Source organism: Erithacus rubecula, assembly GCF_903797595.1.
Source record: "Erithacus rubecula genome assembly, chromosome: 3".
NCBI lineage: Eukaryota > Metazoa > Chordata > Aves > Passeriformes > Muscicapidae > Erithacus > Erithacus rubecula.
Genome location: NC_136689.1, coordinates 32851435 through 32874957, shown reverse-complemented (window position 1 = coordinate 32874957; position 23523 = coordinate 32851435). Strand labels below are relative to the sequence as shown.

General features: G+C 37.6%; 2 protein-coding genes across 5 annotated transcripts in view; one reads left to right on the top strand and one right to left on the bottom strand.

Moving 5' to 3' along the window:
- Positions 1-1588, top strand: part of PHF14 (PHD finger protein 14) — a 161669-nt gene extending 160081 nt beyond the window's left edge. For all 4 annotated transcript variants that reach the window (XM_079301598.1, XM_079301599.1, XM_079301596.1 and 1 more), the window contains one exon: positions 1406-1588. In XM_079301598.1, the coding sequence (XP_079157724.1) occupies positions 1406-1480 (75 nt within the window). In that variant the 3' untranslated portion in view covers positions 1481-1588. The remainder of the gene's footprint in view (positions 1-1405) is intronic.
- VWDE (von Willebrand factor D and EGF domains) overlaps positions 1-23523 on the bottom strand; it is a 458699-nt gene that overhangs the window by 5157 nt on the left and 430019 nt on the right. The gene's annotated exons all lie outside the window — the stretch shown is intronic.

Below are 23523 nucleotides of genomic sequence, written 5' to 3'. Positions count from 1 at the left end.
TTTTTTTCTTTCTCTTTCCCTCATTTTTTCCTGCACTCCTCCTTTTTTCTCTTTCTCGTTCCTTCATTCTTTTTGGTCTTATTTTCATCTATTTCATGTTCCCTCATTCTTTTTTTCATTCTTCCTTTTTATGCCTTTCGCTTGTTCTTTCCTGTACTCCTCCTTTTCCTCTCTTTGTCGTTCCTTTTGGGTTTTTTTACACTCCTCCTTTTTTCCTCTTTCTCATTCTCTTGTTGTTTTTTACACTCCTTCTCTCTTTTTTGTTCCCTCGTTCCTACCTGCACTCTTTTTTTTCTCTTTCTCATTCCTTGTTCTTTTTTGCACTCCTCTTTTTTTCCCTCTTTCTCGTTATTTTTGTCCTGCACTCCTTTTTTTCTATTTCTCCTTCCCTCTTTCCTTCTCTTCAGCTCTTGTGTTTGTTGCCCATTATCTTCTCTGCAATGGACAGTTCTCGTCCTGCTACTGGAATGTAGATTGGATTAAATGCAGACTGGACACCTGGTCCTGCTCTGTAGTTTTTCCAGGGGCTATTCCTGGTGGTAATGGTGAGTTGTGGGTATCTTTCCAGAATGTTTTCTCACTTGTCCAAAGTTTAATACACCGTAGTGCCCATTCCTATGGAAACTGGCATTATGATGTCGCTTCATTTTTCCACTGAGATCCAGAGGAGCCTATAGTGAATGATGAGCCTCACTCCTGGAGCTGAAGCTGTAGAATATTGTAAGCATGCTGCTGCCTGACATGCTCATGTTTCCTATTTTAGACCTGACTGATCTTCAGATAACGTACGGTGGTACAAGTAATTGGAAAATTGGCAGAGCTGTCGAGAAAATATTCTAGATGGGACAAAAAAATGGTGCTGCCGCACATAAAGTGTCTCTGAAGTTAAATTTATTGTCTTGTATCAAACCGTGAAGTAAACATACCTGGTCACAAAAAAATGAAACATTTTTCAATGGCAGGTACTTTTTAAAAGTAATTTTTAGTACAATGATGGAAGCTCTTGCATTCAAAAGTAATTTAGTGGGAAGCTCTTGTCAAGAGCAAAGGGAAGGTGTGTAATACTGTCTGCTGTAGGCATTTGAATATGTTGTCTTCTGTGTGCAATTTAATAATTTCTTTATATAACTCTCCAGTAAAATTGTCAGTAAAATATTTACTCATTTAATTATTCTTCTGCTATAAATGCAGGCAATTATACTTGTTTAAATTTCTTATTGTTTCTATTTCAACTCTTAAGCAAAATCAATCACTCGAATAAATTACTTTTTCCTTATTTTTATGCTTATTAATCAGGCAAAAGATTCCAAAAGACTGTACAGAATTCCATACAGCTGCATAAGCAGAAAAAGCATACTTTTTTCAATAAATTGATTAATGTTCAGGTTTTCATTTTCTTTTACAGGAAGATGAAAATGAAGCTGAAGCAGAAAATCCATCTCAGGAGCTGAATTTGGAACAGAAAAAATCAAAAAAATAGGAGATTGCTGTCTTGTTTGAAATATTTGCAAGCTGTGTAACAGTGGTTATAGTTTCTCATTGTAAAATTAACAAAAAAAAGTTCTCAATAAAGTCAATGAAAATTGAATTCATGGTGCACTGGGGAATTAATTAAGTAGCTCCTGGTGTTATTCTTGATTACATTAAAAGCTGAATTATCAGAGCTGAGTATTTTACCAATGAATTTCTGAAAGCTTTCTGAACATGTTATCAAAAGCTGATGGGTTATGCATCACTTGTAGCACTTAGTACACAAATAGGGCAATTTGATGTTTTACTCTGCAAAGCAGTGTTATCCTTAAAGGATAGTTATAATTCAGACGTATTTTGGTATTTCTGAGCAAGAGCTTTGATTCTTAAAAGTTAGATAAGTATGTTCTACTAGACGAGTTCTGAAATTTCTTCTGATCAGTGATTAAAATAAATGTTTCTGAGGAGTGGGTAGAGGCAAGAAGTCTTTTATATGTACGGTACATTTTCAGAAGTAATTAGTTTTACACTTGTACTGTGATTTTTAATCGGTTTCTTGCTGCATTATACTTTTCCTTGTGTAAACCTTTTCCATCTTCATGTGATCATTTCCTTTTAATGAATGTCAATCTTTTGTCTTGATTAGGCCATCTTACCAAGGTATAATTCCCTTATGCCAATCTTTCCATTCTAACAAAATAAAATAACTTCTTTCTGTCATTAAACCTTCAAGCCAGTAATAAATATCTAAAATAACTTTTCTTCCTACAGTCCTAATTTTGTTTTCCAATTTACCTTTGCTTTTTAGCGTGTGCAGGTCATTAAATGGGAAAGTACAAGAAATGCAGAGGTAGATTTATAGGCTGATAATTTCATAGATTGCAATGAAAAAACAAAAAAATCTCTCTGATTCTGTTTTGGGTTTAAAACAACATTCACTGAAGTCCCTTCAGTGAAGTTTATCTTGCTCTAGAGAAATTAATTATCTACAGCTGAAAAAATTTACTTATTTCCCTACTCTGCTATACTTTAACTGTTACTTTTTGCATTGAGTGTTAAATCAGACTGTAAATGGTATCCATTCCAAACTTTTTCCTCTCTGTGTAAATTATATTTTAAAATACTTTAAAAACAACATGCCTGTACTTAAGCAATAACTTGTATGAATACTTTTCTGGTTTATGAAGTTCAAATATGTGTAGCTCATGGACAAATTTCAATCACAATTATTCTACAGGAGTTTAACAACACTATATCTCATTTTAAGGAATACAGCTATCATGTAAATTAACTTATAAAATAAATTCAGCATTGGTCCATTTGGTGCAGATCAAACACTGTAGCCATCTCAGAGAGGAGGTGGAATATGATTTCCTTTTCACTGCAGTGGAAGAGATTTAGGAAAAACGGAAGCAGAGTTTTCCCATGCAGGACCTTCGGGACCATTCTCTGAGCAGCGGTGTGAAGGATCATAGGGTAGGTGAAAACAAAGGGAATGCTTTTCATTTTCTGCTAACCCAGAAAACCAAAGTTCTCAGAGCTTGGTTTTCATCACGATTTGAAGAAGGGGCAGAGTGTCCAGTGAAACAGTCAGAAAGGCCTCTGAACTTTGAAGGACAGATGTAGTAACTTATAAAAAAAGGTAAGAGAATGAAGTTTTGCATGGGGGTTGCACAAAGGAAGTGTAATGACAGGGAGTTACTGACTGAGATGAATTGGCCTGGACATGCTTCGACCTTTCAGCTTACACCTGATGCACTTAATGTTTGGGTTTATCCTGCCTGAAATTCATAGATAGGGCCTCAGTTGTACAAAATATTTGTATCTTTATGTGATCTTATTTCTGTTCAGTTCATGGCCGTATGCTTGTCCTTTTGCTAGGACAGCCCAGGGCTGGAGAGGTGCATGAGAAGAGAAGGGTGGTTATTTACTGTTCAGGTTTTATGTGAAAATGCGTTACTTGGCTCTGAAACACCTGAGTGAGAAAAACTGCTCAAACACTGAAAGATACCATTTGCTTCCATTTGATGCATAATTGTGATGAGCTTTAAAAGAGTATTTCCACATCTTTCCTAACTTCTTCAGAAGTTTAATGTGAAAGTATAATTACATATGTCATACTTTTAGCTAACTCCAAAGTATGTCACCAGAAGCCTACAGTCAGTGTTGTTAACCTGTCTCTTGTTTAAGTTATTTACTTCAAAATTCAAATAGACATTTTCACTAAAAAATAATGACCAGTATTTTTGCCATAATCAGTTGGGGTGGAGAATGAGACAAATGTGGCTGAATTTAAATACAATGCTACCTTTATCCCTGCCAGAAAAATGCAGGAAACTGATTTTAAGAATTTATTTGTAGATATAATTTATTTAACAGAGGGAGAGAGCTTTTTAACTGATAAAGATCAAATGGATCAGATGAAGGCTATACCAAATAGGTGGCTTTGTTTATTTTGATTCTGTTCTAGTTACAATTTGCAGCTGAATTGATTTTTTGTGTATTCTTGAGTTTTCAAACTACCAGTATAAATTACATTGTCATCAGATATTTTTTCTCTTTAGTCTCCAGAGGATTTTTTATACAAAGCTCTGGATAAAACAGATGGCTGCAGCACTGCTACACGACTCTGACATGATGCTTCCAAGTGTTACACTTCAGCAGAATTAAGGTGTAAACCTAACGGAGAATATTGTGATTTTTATTAAAGGTGTGTCCATGCTGCAGTCAAACACAAGCCAGCTTGGATACTGAAAGCATCCTGGCTCCTGCAGAATGAAGTCCAAAGCTTACCTGGATGAGTTCAAAGCCCAACTTAGAGATAGGAACAGCAAAATTTGAGACAGCTTTAATTCAGCTGATTGCAGTCACTTTTGTAGAGCAGTATATTCTTTGTATGCAAATACACACAGACACCCCTCTGTACATGTGCCCAAGCAGCCAGTTATAATGTCCTTTTTATATCTCTTTCCCTCTATTCTGTTATTTAATACTATGAGTTACATGCTGTTCTGAAAGTCTAGATGGAGAACTACTTATTTCCCACTGCATCTCTCTCATGCATGACAGTGATGATGCTCCCCAGTTGGGAATTGCAGTTTTCTGGATTGCATTAGTGACAGCTATTTTAGCTATCTTAAGGGATAATTATGTTTTCTTTGCTTGAGGAGAAACTGTCATTTTCCTCATATTAAAGCAAATTCACTGCTTTTGTGCAGTTAATGATGGATTGCAGTTGGTTTTTGTTCAGTCCTCCATGTTTGCTCTTTTCCCTCCTGTGGAACAGTGGGCTATGGACGATTTTTTGAACTCCAACACTGTTTTCTATTACAGACAATCACTTCATCCTCAGAGAAGAGCAAATTTCTCTATAATTTTTTTTCTTAAAGAATAATGTCTAACCTTTCCACTCCCTCATGGGGGTATCAAAAATTCGAGGTGTGGAAGTTCTTGTCAATCACTTAGAGTAATATTTCTGATTTATGAAAGTGTGGCTTATTATTAAATTAATCTCTTTATTACATTACCTAATTGTTGTCATGCAAGGATTCTTACTCTGAATGCTGTATTCCTACATGAAACACGGGGCTTCAGAAGATTGACATGAGCTAAAATATCAAAGCTACTTTTGAAACAGATGCTGTTACTTTCCTTTTTGCAGCTTCACTGACAGTGAAATACTTGGATCTAAAATGTTGTGGAGTCATAAGGATTCTGAACAAAAGCAAATATATGTTGGTATTTTAATCCCAGTGTATGAGTAATTTCTTATGACTTAATGAGAATCCACAGTATTTTGGTTTTGTCTTAATGATACATTGAAATGTATTGCTACACTGAACATTTGGGGCTCATTTAGGATCTTTCTCCTGAACAGCACAAACTGTACTGCTTTATGTGCACAAAATGTCACATACATTGGCTAATCCTAATACAATATTCATTTTCTGCTCAATAGAGAGTGTTTCTATACCTGTAAATTAAGAAAAATATTTAACATGATTATTCCCTCTCAGGAGCTTCAATATTTGCACAGTAGGAATTTTTGAAGGGAGAAAACCATGCTGACAGAGAAGTATTTCACTTCAGTGCTTCTTCTTATTGCAGTCCCATAAGCAGGCTACCTCTTGGTTGGTTGCTCTACATCACAGTACAGAAACTAACTCTCCCTGACATTAGGCTGGATAGGTTTTACCTTGTTTTTACTCTGAAAAGGGAAGATTCATTACAAACTGACTCTATTTCACATGACCTAATGAAAACAATTTTTACAATGAGCAAACGACTTCTATCACCTATCTAAGGCTGTAGAGTGAAATCATAGCAGGTAATAAATGTTTCCCCACTGTGAATTCAGTGTGGATTCTGCAGTGATGTTATCTGGGGAGGAAGTGAAATGCTGAAGGCAACAGCATGAAAATGCATGCAGCTATGGCATAATTCTGATTTGTTTGGAAGAACTATTAATTTCCTTGTTACAAAGCCAAGTTAGAGCAACCCTTTAAAACTGTTGAACCATGAAAGCCATTTCCTTAAGGGTTTTAAATTTGGGAACAGAGTCATGAAATTTATAGCTTTGATGAGATATTCTTTGCCTCCAGTCAGAATGAGAGCTAGATCATTGGTTTCCCAGCATGACACCTATGTATTCTTGTGTGCAGTAGATATCATTAGACTCATAATAACACAGCTATCGTCACATTAACGTCTGAAAGGTTCAGTTTTGATGCTTGGTTTAAGTCTCATTTATACCTACAGCATACAAAGCAGCTGAATAAAAGCAAAAGCTGTATCTTACCTATATTGTGCTACTGTTATGCACTTTAACCAAAAAATACAGTAATTTTATGCCTGATCAAATTTTTATTATTTTATTTTTCTTGCCAAGTCATGTTGATTTGAAGGAGCTGCAGTGATGAACTAATAGCATGCCATGAATGCAGCAGCAGATAATACAGTGAGACCACTCTTTTTTCTGGTGCATGCCAGTAAGGACAGTAGGGAACATCATATACATATTAACCTAATAATTGTAATTTTCAGTATATTACTGAAAACTTATGTACTATGTCTGCCATCTTATCGTAGAAGAGGAATGTGTCAGAACAAGCTGATAGCACCACATTTCTTGTATTCTTTCAGGTAAAGCAGCACAGATTGACATGTTCTAGCAAGGCACCAGCAGTTGGAAATCACACAAAGCAGGAAATATAACTGAAAACTATTTGGGTTTTCATTGCTCTGCTACATATTCTGCAAGTTTCTATTGGAAAAATAAAGGATATCACTTTCCAGCATAAAGTTGTGCAGGTTTTACAGTGAATATCATAGCATTTGTAACAAATGGAATTTGCAGAGAGAGATACCAAGAGAAATCATCTTTTGTTCTGCCCTGTGACTGAACAATTGGAAAGAGTTTGCGAGAAGTATCTTTATTCTCATAATGGAGAGAAGAAGTCTGGAGAAGCAGCAATGTAGCAAGTCTAATAACTTGTGGCAAATTACTACTTTGATCTGAAAAGTTTTCCCCAGACCAGTGTCAGAGCTTTCATTTCTGTACATGGGAGGGACAGCTGCGGGAGTTCTGGCAAGGGACAATCTGCAGATTGGGGCTGTAACACTGAGTTAAAAGCAGCCAATTCCAGTGGCTTGGAAAGAATAAAATACAAAGACAACTTGAATCATCAGAAGTTGGAAAGGCTAGATGAGACAATATTCTGCAAGAGCTTAAAACCCTTGCGGAGTAAGAAACACTAATTAGTAGCTGACGAGATGGGATTTATAAAAGATAGAGTATAGCAATTATGTTGCCCAGAAGAAAGACTTCAGAATGTTTACATTTTAGTTGTTAAAATGCTATTACTTAGTATTTATTTTAAGGATCAGTGTTTCAATCACCAATATCTGGGTATTTTTGACTCAAACTCCAAACTTCTGTTTTAACATCTTGCTGTGAAATATATATTATGAAATAACCTTTTTTTTTCTTAAATATTTTAGGGATCAGTTGAATTTTTAATGTCTTTATATCTTCATACATCAAACTCTTCCAAATATTGAATCAGCTGCAGTATTATGAAATGTTCTGTCCCTGAAAAGGAATGCAATTTTCATTCTTAGTTACTAACTTAATGCCAAGTGGTTAGGTGAGAAATGCCTTTTTCGGCCCACATTTGTCCATAAAAGTATCTTGACTCTTTTTTTAATCCAAGCATAGTGTAGATAATACATGGCATTGCTATATCCACACTTTAAGCTCCATTGCTCATGTTATGGAATTGTCTTTAATTGCTAAGTAGCTTGACTATGTAAATCTGTGTGAAATCACACCATTGATTCCCACTTTCAGGATTTGGAGTCAAAACAAAACTGAGACTACCTTTTCTTCCTTGTAGATAAAAGCTTTTTTAAACCAGCCAGGGGAATTGTCACCTTTCAGAGAAGCAGGGTGAGGCAGCTGCCAAGAGGTTGGGACAGCAGCACAGAGAAAAGCCTCTTGTTTCCCAAAGCTTTGTTTTCATTGCAGAAGACAACAGCCTGAAAGCCAGGCTGAAGAAGTGATACAGCTTTGATCATGTTCTTTTAGCACATCCCTACCTATACAACAGTATGTTTTTGGCCTTTTTTAAGAGAGAAAGGAATGCAACACTGCATTGCTGAATGCTTCAAATTATTTAGTAGACCACTGTATTGGGTTTGCATGGCCAAGCTTTGGTGGTGGGGGGGCTACAGGGGTGGCTTCTGTGAGAAACTGCCAGAAGCTTTTTCCATGTAAGACAGCCAATCCCTGGCAACAAGATGGATGTGCTGCTGGTCAAGTCTGGGCCAATTAGAAATGATGGTAAAGCCTCTGTGATAAGAGATTTAAGAAGGAGAAAAAAAAAAAGAATATTGCACAATTGTAATTGCAGGCAGAGAAGAGCAGGGTAAGAGCATGTGAGAGGAACAACTATGCTGACATGAAGATTCATGGAAAAGGAGGGGCAGGAGGTGCTCCAGGTGCCAGAGCTGGAGTTTCTCTGCAGCCTGTGGTGCAGACCAGGGTGAGACAGCTTTGCCTCTGCAGCCCATGGAAGTCCACAGGAATGAAGAGATCCACCCACAGCCCATGGGGATCCATGGGGATGCAGAGATCCACCCACAGCCCATGGAGGAGCCCCAGCAGAGCATGTGGATGCTGTGACCCTGTGGGAGACCAGTGCAGAGAGGAGCCCATGCTGGAGCAGCCTGTCCTTGAAGGACTGCATGCCATGGAGGAGTGATCCATGCTGCAGCAAGTCACAGGGAGCTGCTGCTCCCGAGATGAGCTCACATTGCAGAGGTTCATAGAACTGTCTCTCATGGATGAACCCCATGATGCAGCAGGGGAGCAACTCCTGTCCCTGAGCAGCAGGAGAAGCCACAAGTGATAACGGCATAGTCACATGTTTCCTTGTGACACTGGGGCAGGAGGTAAAGCTGGACGGAGGAAGGGGTGGGGGGAAGGTGTTTTTAATGTTTTATTTTACTTCTCATTGTAATTCTCATTACTATCCTGCTGTGATTTTGTTAGAAATAAATTCAGGAATTATCTCTAATTCTAGCCTGTTTTGCCAGTGATGCTGTTTGGTGAGTGATCTCTCCCAGTCCATATCTCAGCTCATGAGCTCTTTGTTATGTTTTCTCTCCCTTGTCCAGCTGTGGAGGGCAATGACAGAGAGGCTTTGGTGGGTGCCTGGCATCCAGCCAGAGCCAGCCCACTACAGCCACACTGGAGCAAGAATGACAAACCTCCTCTCAGTCAGTACTGGCCTTGAGTCCAAGCAGGTACAAAATCTCTTCTGACCAGCTCATGTGCCAGGAGGGAACTTGCAAACACTGTTTTGCTTGTTGCTACCCACGGTAATCGACACACACTTTTATTGACTTTTGAAAAGCCTTGCAGATGTGAAGAAAGACTCTTAGAATAATCTTTTAAATGTTTTGTAGGTCATCCTCACACAGTTATCCTTAATGAAGGAGCTTTTAAACAGAGACCAAATGTATTAAGTAACTTCAGCACCACCTGTATGCAGGTAGTGCTGCCTTGCAGGTGTTTACTGAGGAGTGGACTAGGCTGGTCTTCAGTAGCTTTGCTCTTCACAGCCCAGGAGCATCTCCCTGGGTGGCTGTGGGCAGTAATTCCTCTGGGATCTGCTGGAGCAGTGTGCTGTGTTGTGGCCATGGGATGACTGCTATTTTGTTGTCCTGGGCTGGGGAGTGTAGGGATGTAATGCAGCCTGCAGCCCAGTGTGGTAACTCAGCCAGAGTTCAGCAGTGGTCAGAGCACCAATAACTGTGAATTACCTGCACCAGAGCAGGACTGATTTGATGGAGAAAGTCTGGCATCATCAGCAGAGGATTTGGCAGAAGTAATAGTAGTCCTTTAAACTGAACTATCAGTTTTTCCATTAATAACTGGCAGCTATGTCATTAGACCCGCATTTGGTCATCTGATCAGTGCATTCTCAATCTGGTCAGACTTTGCTGCCCACACCTGATTAGGAAGTTTTGGTTTGTTGATGTGAACATCAGACCTGTTATCTTTCCACTTTTCTTCAGGAATAGATTTCTGTGTAACATTAGACCCCAAAACTGGTTGAAGCTCAAGTAGAGATAGTCTCACAAAGAAGGAAAAACACACAGAGCTCTCATTCTTGTTGATCTCTGCTATCAATTTAAATATAGTTTTTTGAACAGGCACACTGCTCCTGCCCTGTAGCTTGAGACTGTCCTTTTTGCAAAGATTTCCTCATTTGGGCATGCAGCCATTGCTAAAATCATTCAGGCCCACTTAATTTAGGTTCCCTTACTGCAAAAGTTGACAGTTCCATGTGTTTTCTGAGAGGACACCAAGGCTGGAATAATTACCGACCTTCGTGCTGTCCAGTGCTTATTAACCTTCAGAGATTATCAGAGATTTTCAGTAGGGCAAAACCCATCTTCTTTCAGGCATGAGAGAAGGCTGAGGATATAACCCTTTTAACAAGCAAAAAAACTGCAGCTTTGCTATTTTGAAATCTCACAGGAGCAAATCAGAAGGAAAAAACTTCAAACATACCAGTTTCTACTGCACTTCATGATCATGGCCCCTAAAATGGAACAGTCAATTTGCTGTTTGCCCAAAGTGACAGTGAAGAGCTAGTGAATTGCAGCAATTAATCAACAGTTTTGGTATCAGTGCCTTTGAACTTGTACCACATTTTTAAAATCTTGATTTTTTTAACTAAAGCTATTTTCTTTGCAGGAGCAAAATGCTATTAGAAGTCAAGTTATTATAACATTTCTGAATTATATTTCACCTAGAAATGGTTTTTCCTTTGCTTTCAGGAGCACTGTTTCATCTATGGCACAAGGAAACAAGTGTCACTTCTGTTTGCCTCTTTTACAATGAATTCTAATTTTACATCACAGCCCCGTCTAGTATTTTTATCCCCTAACACCTGATATTCAGGCCTTTTCTGAAAATTATCAGCTGCAACTCTAGATATCAATTAAATACAATATTACTTATATAAAATCTGTTTGTTTCCTACAGTTTTATAGTTTGTGCAGTCTTCATCCTTAGTAGAAAATGCCCTGAACAAACCAATCTGATCTCAAAGTGACCCATCTTGGAGCAGGAGGCTCAACTAGAAACCTCCTGGGCTGCTTTCCCATCTGAATTATTCTGTAATAAGTATCTCATGTTTATATACTTAGCAGCTTGGATGTGCAAACAGAGAAGGTAATAAAACACTTCAATTTTAAAGTCCAAGTGTATCTGTTTTCCCTCTGGGAATGTGAGAGAAGATGTCACTTTCCAGTGCAAGACCCTGAGCTTCACATGCATCCAGGTGCCCAGCTTTGAGCAAAATCCAGGCACTGCCCTGGGCTCTGCTTGTCCAGGTGGGCTCTTGGGGCTCACACAGATACTGCCTTCTAAAATATGAGTTATAGTGCAGCTTTCCTGCTTCTAAACATTAATGGCAGATTTTACTACTCCATTTCAGAGTGCACCAGCAATTTGGGTATTTGAGTTTATTGATTCAATTCAGTTTGTTCTTCTGGTTTTTTTTGGGTTTTTTTAGTCATCAGAAATATCTGATAATGGAGATAGATTTGAGGATTTGGGTTCAGATGTTTTTTTAAACTTTTTTTTCCCTTTCCTTAAGTTTTCTACTCAAACATATACAGACTTAGATGGAGCTTGTGGAGCTCAAGCTGGCACAATTAAATGGCACTAAGCTCTGGTAGTGGTAAGGACTTCAAGAACTTTTTCCAATTCTTTTGTGCTTGAGTCTTGCTCTACTGACCACCAGTTCTGTATTTTTGAGTCACTGGCCTCTGGACTTTATCACAAACAATACTAGCTTAAACTTGCAAGATGATACATACATGGCAGTCCCCAAGATAAACTTTGGGAGGGATTGATATTTCTGAGTTCATGATCAGTTTGTAAGAGGACAGGGTTACATTTTATTTTTCTTCTACTGTTCTTTTGTTGTTTTATTTCTGCCAAGGCAATTTTTTTTATATCTCTTCATTTGTCTCTCACCATAGATGAAACAACTGATTAATACTAAGTAAAACAAACGAACAAACAACAACAAAGATAAAATTATAGCAAAAAAAAAAAAACCCAAAAATTCACCTTTAGATTATCATTTATTAGAGAGTTCATCCATGATTTGTATAGCATGTTAATAAAGACTAAGGGTGTAATATTTATGCAGCGAAAGCAGTGTGGCATAAGGTGGTAATCCTCCAGTGAAGCAGTAACTTCAGGAGCTCCAACTCATCAGAAGCTTTTTGACATCTTTCCCTTGGGCCAGGTCAGCTGGAACTAAAAGCATTGGAAATGTCACCTCCTGAGGGCTGTTGAAGGCAGAAGTGGCACACATTTACAAGCCTTTGCTGGCTGGCTTATCTTTGAAGCACTATTGATTATCTCATGAGGAAGAGGCTGTATATTCTTTCCCTTCTGCCAGAGGGAGGTAAGTTATGTGGGCACAAGTAATGGAAACAGTGAATTTGAGGGAGATCTATACTGAACTAAAGTACAACAGACATGCTGATGTCAAGAAAGGTGCTGTGATTAAAAAAAAAGAGGGGAATGATCAAACCAAGAACTCCAGTGAGTTAACCTGTGTTGGTATGGCAAGCAACAAAGCCAAATGACGAATTATTATATCAACTGTCCCGTTTTGTCTTTCTAAATTGTTCTATACCCATGTCCTTTGCAAAAAATTTTATGATTTCCTATGACTTTGTAAGTACATCACCATGGCAGAAGGGTGGGGGTCATATGTCTTCTCATAGGCTTCACCTAGAAAAGTTCTTATTTTATTGATACAATTGTCTTTTTGGGGACATAGAACATAGGAAAAGTTTTAGTGTTCTGCTCCTGCAGAAATGGTAATGTAGACTGCTGATAGTAAGAAAAACTAGGTATTTCATGACAACCTATCCAACCTATTAAAATTCCCATTAAAAATAATTTAGTCATTTTTGTCATAAAATGGCATTGAAGTATGATAGAGCTCTAATCAAATTAAAATTATTTTCATTTGTCATTAAAAGACATTACAAATTCTTGCTGTTTATCAACTTAACTTTGCTAATTGAAGGAAATGGTTTGTGTGTCCTTTAGTGGATATGCAAAGCACATTTGTATTGCCAAATCAGCCTTTTCAAGATGTTGCATAGTAATAGAAGTTGAATGGCTACAGAATGATCCTTTTATATTAAAAAACTGCTTCTTCCATTTCTTTTCTTGCCTAAAACCTAATTTAACCTGTTGATTCAACTTCTGTTCATAGCAAAGCAAGTGAATAAACCTGACAACAATTTTTTAATGCTAATTATGCACAGTAAGCAAAGAGGTGCATAATGGCTAAAGTCAGAACATACTCTCTTTATGGTATATTCAAGTATTTTTACTATGCCTGTCCACAGACACTCTATACAATAATAGGAGTGATGTAATGAGAAATGAACATCATGTTTTTTGTTGCATATAGCAAATATCCATTTAAATTCCAAATACATTTCACAAATATGTGAGAACTTTGCTTGCTTGCAATGTTGGGGAAACATTTGCAGTATGTGTTTCTTAGTGTTAGTCTGATTTTTTTTTTTAAGTTTTGAGCTATAAAATTACTTCAACCTTCTGTTTTGACATTAGACATTTCTTAATTTTGCAAGTCACTACATACAGAAGAGTTTCCATTCCCATGTGAGAGAATTCAGTAGAGACTGATTTTAATAGCATCAAGTATCATAACAAAACATTTTGATTTCAATTCTGCCTGTCCCAGCAGGAAAGCTCTTATTTCTGAATTCCCCATGAAACTAGCTCTTGTAATTGCTAATTGCTGTACCACTTCCCTGAAGCTTATCATCACTAAGGTCTAAGTTTCTCACAGAGAACTTGACTGGAAACAAACACTCAAATAAAGCATATTTTCCATTAAAAACTAGTAAATTATAGTCCACGTTCTCATAATGCCTGTTATCCTGTAAATATGTACACATGTACACAAAGTAATTACACCTGGAACTGCAATAGGAATGGCAGTCTAGTGATGCCTTCTGACTTACCACTTGGATGTTTGCTTAGTAGCACAGCAGGAAGAGCCTTGTTAGTCATATACAAAGTCTGCAGTCAGGTTTTGATTATTACACTATGAAAATGTATGCTTGCATTTGAACCCATTCCAGGGCAATCTGTTTTTAACTGAATAACATGTAAAAAATCCAAGCAATTTTCCCACATTGATTAAGGATTAATTTCTGAGGGCTTTTATATAGGATCATGCAATTAGTACAAAATAAAAAACTATTTGCATAATGAGGATTTTGTATTAAATTAGATTGTGTTCAGACTGTGATTATGCCTTATAGCCCAAGTTCTTTTATACTGAACAGCATCATAATCACATAATGTTGAATTTTTTGTTTCATATGGTAAGTATACCAGATCATGTGAGGCAAGAAGAAACCAGAAATGTTTAAAAAATACTGTACATGAAGATGAAGGATAGCAGTGTGTTCTGGTTTCAGACTGGAGGCAGTCTTTAAGCCAACATATCTGGAGTTAATACAAGATGTGGCTGGTTTAATTCAGAATATAAATGACTACTACAATAAGTAAAATAAGGATTTGATTAAGAAGATAATTTTTTACAAATATGACAAGAGTTCCTATTACAGCAAAGAAATGTTGGGTTCAATGTCAAAACGTGTGATAAACCAATAGATAAAATGAAAAGACTTAATGAACTTGCTTTCATAATATCCCCATCATCTAAAGACTCTCTTTTTAAGATGGAAATGCTGCATCCAAGTAGCTGCAGCTGCTGAAGAGTTCTCTTGACATGACAGGGAACTACATCTTACCACAGAGTCACACTGGCTATTTGTGTAACCCTAGGCACACATTTTGTTATATTCACTAGATAAGTGCTACTAAATCACATCCCAAACTCATTCCCAAAATATTCTCTACATTGTCATGAGTATTTTATGCATAAAGATAAATATTTGGGTTTTTTTCCCTGTATCTTCTCAAAGGTTAGAAAGACCAATTGATCTGTCATTAATGATTGATAATAGGAGAAATCTGACGGGCTTTGTATGTGGAATAATACCACATTAAATAACAGTATATCATGTTTGAATGGTTATAAGATGGTAGGTTAAAAAAAAATTGGATGAATGGTGTAAGAATGGTAGGTTAAAAAAAATATATTTTCTGTTCATTGTTCAGTCTTAGCAATAAATTATTCTTTATTGAAAAATAAATACAATTTTACTACCTATTTCCTCTTATTGGTAGAACATTGCCATTGCCTTTTTCATGTTTCACTGATCTTTAAATAGCACACACAGTATTAACAAGTTTAAGGGTTATTTTCAAGGAGAATATTTGTATGTACTGCCCATCTTTTTTTTTTAACAAAGAAGCATTTTTTATTTTCAAGGCTGGGCTTACTCTACCTCTTCTTTCAGCTCTTTTTCTATTAAAGAGATCATAAATTTTGTTCATGTGCCATTTCAAGGAACACTTGTAGGAATCTTTTTCAAGTAGGTTTCATTCTTTAGCTCCAGCATTTTGATACAAAATGCTGAATTGTGAAGTTCTTCGTTGATGTGTGTTGAGCATGGGTATCTTTCAGCATAATCATATCAAATCCTTCCTCTTCTTCTGACACTGCATTGACCCATGGTGATATTTTTTTTATCCAGCCCTTGCAATTTTGAATGGGTTTGTCTGGTCCTGTTTAAACTTGCTTATATCTTGGTTGTAGCAGTGATTCAGACTGGCTTTGAAGAACTGCTGTTTATGCATCAAATAGATAAATGCTTTAATAAATGCCTAGAATGCACTGGGCTTTCATCCTCCGTTATTTCCAGGACTCCTCAGAGGTCCTGGTTTTGCTCTTAATTTGTTTTATTCTTATGTGTCTTCATTGGACAGCCTCTAATTCATGATGAAAAACACTACCATGTGCTGATGGTTATATATAGATATGGATTGGTTCCTTTTCTTCCTTCAGGGAATAAGTTGCAAGATATTAACCCATTGATACTTTGAAGCATGCTGTTGATACAATTTGTTTCATTTGTTATCTTTTTTGTCCAGCTCCTGGACACAATTGTAGGTGCAGATAAATTATATCTGTCCCCTCATATATACAAGATATTCCTCCATTATTCTACGGTCTGTCACCCCAAATAGGTGTTTAAGAATGTGGCTCCTCTTGCTTACATGCATTTAACATATTAGGTTTTCTTTGACAGGTGAACCCTCGAAGAGGCTCCTGGCACCTTAGGAGATGGCCCAGAGGAAATATGTATGTGAAGCCTGAAGTGCTTGACCATTTGCAGGCTCCAAAGCCTTGGGGGATTTAAATGCTAAGGTTAAGTAGGCAGGTAATTAACTTAATTTCATTTAAAAAAAATGATATTAGTTTTTACAGGGCATTGATTTTGCATGTCGCCCAAACCCTTGGAGGGCTCCCAGGTTAACAGACCATTTGCATAGCCTTCCTAGGCTGAAGACTTCTGAGATAACACACCTAGGATAGGGAGAGCTGTATTTGCAAAGAGCAGTGGTACCAGGGGTGAGGGATTACTGTGAGCAGCACTGCCAAGATCATTTCAACAGCATGAAAACTGCTGATAAACGCTGTGGAAACAACCTGAAGTCCCCAGTTCACGGAAGCCTGCTCAGCCAGATAGGCTTGAATGGCTGCCAGTGTGTGAATCAGATGTCACTTGGGTTTGTGCTAGAGCAGACAATCAGTTTCAGCAGCACCAGGGCCTGAAAAGAGGGAATGAATCAATGGGAAGAGACTCCTTACACAATGTCCTTTTCATGTTACCCGGAAAACCAGTTTTATGCCAAATTACTCTGGGATCAGGCTCGTGCCATTTACCTTATTGGAAAGCAATAGCTCCCCTTTATCAGTCAGTACAGTACTCATTTTCATTCCCATCTTTGCATTAAAGAAAGGGATAAGGTTTCTTTGAGAATAGCATTGAATTAAGTTTCATTCTGTGTGGCCATGCAACTGTTGATAAATAATTCTGTTTGCCAACATTTAAATCATTTGTTTTCAAGATAAGGAGAATTAAAATTTTCCTTTGAATTAGTTGAAAATTTATTGATTGCAGATTCTGTTCCACTCCTGGGACTCTCTCTGCCCCACTTAGAGAAAATGCCAGACTAGAAAGCAAATTTTTTTTAAAGCTTTATTACTCCCCAACACAAACATGCATATCTGCAGACACACACTCCATCATTTTGAATGCTGGTTTTGGTCATTGCAAATGGCTTGAATTATTTAAAACATAGAAGGGAAGGATCCAGTAACTTTTTATATTTAGCAGTGAAGATTAATTGTGTTCTTATCAGGGTACATCTTTTCTATTCAGGTTTGGTTTACATGGTTTTCAAGTCTCTTAAATATATTCATTAGTTTTTTACTTATCTGATCTTTAAATAACTATAATTTTCTCTCAATAATTTGAAAAACATTTGGATTGGATGCAGACAGGAAGAATTTCAAGTGATCTGTCCAGCCAGTCAGTGAAAAGCCATTCCCAGGTTTAAGTTTCTGAGGGTATAGATTATTGCTGAGTGATATGTTTGCACTTATATTAACCAAGTAATGCATGTATGGAAGCAGCCAGGATGGCAAACAGTGGTTCCTGAAAAGGGAGACTTGACACATTTATAATTTGTTGCCTCATTGCAGGGCTGTTATCCTTCCCCATTGCCCATCTTTCTAAATAAACCAGTTGTTTTCCTTACTCTCTTTACTAGTCAGGAAAGCAGGGAAGTTACTATCAGGGCAGAAATGAATGATGAGTAGAAGAAAGAAAGGCTTAATTTAGATTTAGATATAATCCTTTTGGATCTTTTGCAAAATATTTTTTTCTCTCATAGAGTGTGATTGTGGTGTCTTCATGTCTTGCCACTCTTTTAATAATTGTACCTCTTTCTGTGAACCCCTTCTCAAATTATCACTAGTGCCTCTGATGCTGTACTATTCTATGCTTATTTTCTGTCTGTTGCTGATCTAAGCCATAAGTATTTCAAAAGCTCAAAGTTAAAAAAAAATCAATGATAACATATATGCAGCATCTATAATATAGAAAGACAGTGGTCTGAAATGGCCATTTGAAAGTTCTGGAAAATTAATCACAGCAATATTTATTGCAGAACTGTCTCCTTTATCAACATAATTATTAGTGTTATTGATATTACTATGGACATCCTATTATTGTAGCCTTAGATGGGTGAAGGCAAAGTTTCTACAGCTTTTTTTGCCAAGTATTTGAAATAGTGAGATGTATTTGGACTTAGCTGCACAGAGATGTTCCTGCTGCCCTACACATGAAGGGTAGGATTTCAGCACCAAGTAGCTGAGCACAGTGACCCCACTGCTCTTAGCACATAGGCACAAGTGTGTGAAGCAATAGGAAGCATATGCTCTTCGTGGCCTCCAGCCCTGAAATTTCTGAAACACATGGGCAATGTCCAGGAGATGGTGTCAAAACAGAGCTGGAGCAGTAATTGTACACTCTCTCTGGTTGCAGGCCTTTAGTCTCATGCTTGTGACTCCAAATGCTACTGTGAATAATTGAATCCCACCTGGGGTTGCAGCTCCCCTCTGTGTCCAGTTTTAAACAATTATGGGTTTGGAACCTCTGGGTGAAGACATATTAAAGGCATTTTAAACCCCCATATTCATTTATTGCCTCAGCTTTCTCTCTGTCAATTTGTTTTTTAATCTTGTAAAAATAAACTGCTGAGGACTATACAGGAGTTCAGAATTAAATGGTTATTAGCTGTATGCCCCCAAACAGGCTTTGTTGTTCTGATGGGATTTCACAATGCTGATGCTCTGCTGAGCAGAAATGCCCAATGCCCAGGCTGAAAGGGAAACTTTGCCACAGCCAGCACAGCAGGTTCTGTGAGCTCTGTCTTACCACCCCAGTGCTTCACACAAGCCATAGCTCTACTTAGCTGGATAACCACAGTAATAATGATAACAATAGTAATGTGAATTTTATTGTTCTGTTGGGGAGAAACCAGACTGGCTGCCAGCCCTGCAAGTTTCATCTGGATTTCCTCCAGCATGCTCCTCAATGCCAGTGGCAAAGACTGTGCAGCTCTGATTATTCTCATCCTACTGCCTGCAGGTTTTGTCAGAGAGATGTTTGTATGCAGATAATGGGGCTGTCATGAGAACTGTGGCCCTGAGGGTCAGAGACAGTTTGAGTCTCAGGAGTACCAGTAAAGTTTCTGAGTTTGCTGCTTACAGAAAATTAACAATGTACCTAGACTTGCTGGCTAGAAATATTTATAAATGTAATCAAAATTATTTGGGATATAAAGCCTAGTGAACTTTTTGTAGGTCAGCTTTGGGAATTTATATAGGAAGAATTATCCAGTAATAGAATTCCAGCTCACAGAAGGGTAAGTCTTGACATATTTGTGACTTTTTGTGTATGTCAATACATGCAACAGTTTGCAGAGCTGACCAAACAAGATTTTCTTTTCATAAAACAGTGAGATTGGGTAATCTGTTGTATTTTCTCAATTTGTTGTAATGAAAGACATTTGACTGCATTATTGGAAAACTAATATAATTATCGGATGTTGTATAGGAAAATTCATAACAATTTGGAGCTGCTGGGAACATTTAATGAGATTTCTTTTTTTGCTTTCATTCATTCAAGTATGTCCTTAAGAAGTTAGATTGTCAAAGGTTGAGATATTTTGTCATGAAACAGTTTTTTAATGCAGAATTCTTGTATAGTGGAGTCTGTTAATGTCCCAAACCTTATCTGAACCTGATTAGAATGGAGAACATTTTGGGGCTTTTTTTTGTCCATTTTTTCCATGATAACATTTCTGTCATAAATTATGAGAAAACTAGATTTTCCTAATATCAGATTGTTGCTTAATCTGCAAATTCAATACAGAAAAAAAAAAGCCTTATTGGAAGGTTTAAAAACTCAGAATAATCTTGAGTAGAAACAAAGGGCACAATGAAAAAAAAAAAAAACCACAAAAATAACTGTTGTGGGCACTATTATTTTTAAATTCTAAATACAGCTTGTAGCTTGTGGCTATAAGACAGACTCTATGACAACATTTAAATGCAATGGTAACCCAATAAAAAATTCATTTATTCCTCTGTATTAGAAAAATGACTCCTGAAGAACAAAAGTTTTCTGCTGTTTTAAGTAAGCTGTATCTTTGAGTGTAACTTTGAGGTAATTGTTTTTGTGTTGTATAATATGACCCAAATATTGTGTTTTTGTCAGCATGTCTAATAGGTTGCTCAATACCCTTGTTCTGCACAGGTCATTGAGCCCATTCATGTTCAATGATATACAGTATGAATGCTCATGGGTAGTTTGATGCATCTTTAATAGAAGGTGAAGGAAATGGCACAAGTTTATTTTTTGACCTTCTGGAAGTGCATTTCCAGATGAAGTGAATTGCACTTTTAGCTTCATCAATGAAATGAGAAATTCTGGGGTAGAAAATGTTTAATTACTGCAGATAAACTTCTGAGAGCTGGCCAGTCATTTCCTGTGATTGCCATTATAATGCAAATTAAAGGAACATTTGTTTTAGATAAATTATTGTATAAAGTGAAAGGTCATCACAAGTATTTTCATCTCACTTCTGAGTTCTTGGATTAGTTTATGCTACTTGAACAACTTTGTCTCTGCCCTCAGTGCAAAATGCTCTGAATAAGTAGCTCTGCTCAGGACTTTTAGCTTGAGACTACATGAAAGAACTCTGAATACTTGATCATAAGTAATATATACTAAAAGTTGATATCAGTGGACATTAAAAAAACTTAAAAATTGAGAACTTACTTCTTTGAAAGTGTTATTTGATATAAAAAATCAGTATGATGATTATCATAAAGACAAAAATTCTCTAGTGTTATAAAGTGAATATAATATGGAAAAGTATGAAATGAACCCTGAAAGCCTAATCCTAGATGACCATTAACGTTATTAATATAGAATTAAAATGGTTTGAGGTCATTCTAGGCCATTTACCAAGTTGCACAAAACCAAATTCTTGGGACACAAGACAGGCAGTTCAGGCAGGATCCTGGATAATTTTGGTGGAGTTGTAGCAAAGAGCTGGTAGAAGATAGTGGTGGTTGTCTGGACTATGCAGATACTTGTACTGAACTGATGGGTGTGAGAAATAATTGGAGTGCTGTGGTGGAGTGTGACTGTGAATTGAACAGGCTAGGTAAATGTTCACCTCTTGGTGGTGGTGCTGGGAGAGGATTCTGACCCTGGGTGATGAAGAGATGTAGGTGCTCCTCAAAGTGCCTCTCCTCTGGCAGATCACCAGGACGTGTCTTCTTGCTCTAAAAATTGCTGGCAGAGGAGGGCAAGTGCTCAATGACATGTTGATAAGACTTTTTAGCATTTTGTATCAGAGTGTACACAGCATAAAGGAGTTTTAAAACTTAGTGGAGGTACAATGTCACATGTTCTGAAGAACTGCATGGAGGGCTCATATGGGGAAGTCTGGTAAAATAATATGATGGGGAGAAGTATAAAACAAGTCTGTCTTTAAGTGTCTTTGAACATGATGTGTCTAAGATGTGTGGCAGAGAAGTGTCTTTCCCATTTGAAGCCTATTCTTCCTGCCTGACACAGTTGATGGAAGGCAGATGACATGATTACAACTTGCATCCAGTGTAAAGACATAAAGACCACAGTGGCCTGTCTCAAATACTGTTAAGGTCCCAGAAGGACTTTGCCATGAGATAAGCACAGAATAGACCCACAGGATGGCACTAACTCCATACCTGGTGGAGGTGAGATCTGGTTAGCACATCCTGGGTAATGCATCCAGACAAAAATTCCCATGGTGACAAGCAGTGTAAAGAAGAAACTGCCCACATAAGTATCACCATATAAACAAAGATTACCCAAGTTATGGGACAGATGGCATCAGTGATCACCAAAGACCACCACAGCCCCCTCTGAACATGCCCCCCTGATACCTGGAACTCGGGCTGTAGGATAACCTGCAGTGGGACCTTGAGATAAGGTGGAGGTGGTGCTGTTGTCTGGTGTCATCTCAGACCTAGAGGGAGGTTAGCAAAGCTGAGGGAGAAGAATGCATCACTGCTAATAGACACAAAGAATTCAAAGAATGAGGAACTTATGGGCCACAAGGAAAGCTTGGTTTTAGAGTAATGACCCCAGATTTCTTACTTTATCTAGAACAACCCTGCAATGGCATGCTCACTCATGCTTCTGGTTAATTACTTTGGAGGAAAAAAGAATCAGCTAGTGATATTGTTGTGCTTCTCTGCTAGCTTCTGCTCCTAAGAGTTTTCAGGAAATGGGAGTGGGGCTACTGCTAGTTACAGGACTGACTTGCACTTGGGTCACATTCAGAAAGGTGTAACATTGCTACGATTGTGGAAGTGCTTTACCATTGGGGAAAGTGGCTAATAGGCAGCTCTGTGACATTGCTGGCAAATCACTACTAATCAGTTTTCTTTTTTATGCAGGAAGGAGGATTATGAACAAGGAATGCACTAGAGAAGAAGAACCCAAAAAGCTGTGCTAAAATGCAAAACAGCACTTAAGAGAGAATGAAAACATTTATAACAGGGTTTGTCCAATTAGAATTTCACTGAGGTTTAGAGATCAAATACAGTGCAAAGTTTCTCCTCACCTTATCTTGTAATATTTATGCTTGGAGATGTACTTTGCAGCTTCCAGCATATTAGACAGCTTATTTCCAACCTGATTGGGAGGGAGTGGCCCTTCTTTATATTTTGCTTTTTATCCCAGGCATTACTTATGCCACAGTATATTGCAGGCATTATAAAACTTATTGTGCACATGCCAGTGTCCTCTAAATTGAGCCTATGGGCATTTATGTTGATCTTTTGCCAACTCATTGGTCCAGTTTCGTTTTCCAGAGTGTTTTTTAATCTAGTCTCAGTTCTACTCCTGGATTTATTGCTCTTTGTTTCATATTGATCTAAAAGTCTACTTATCATTGTACTGTTGTGTTGTATAGACAGATTTAGCTGAAGGTAAATAGATGACAAATTAGTAGCAGTTCAAGAGCAGCTTTCAGAATGAAGAAAGCTCTTTGTGGTCACTGTAAGTAAGACCAGGATTTTTGCCTCAGATGAGACAATGCAGTAATGCAAAAGCCTTTACTGTAAGAAGGGGTAAAAGAAGGGACTAATGCTTTGATACACAGTTTTGAGAAGTGAATGGATTGCCAAAGTGTGCTACAAGTGAAGTACAAAACCAGCTGTGAGCAATGGAGAGCTGCAGAGTGCTCTGCCACCAGGCAGCAGGTACCTGGTGCAAGAGAGGAGCATTCAGAGATGAAGCTCACCAACTCCACCAGAAAAGCTATAAACGAAACATTGAAAGGGTGCAGTTAGTTTTGGGAAGGAAGGCTTTCCACCCCTGGTTTTATAGTCAGTGTAAGGTCACATGGATCCTTGCTGACACTGTGAG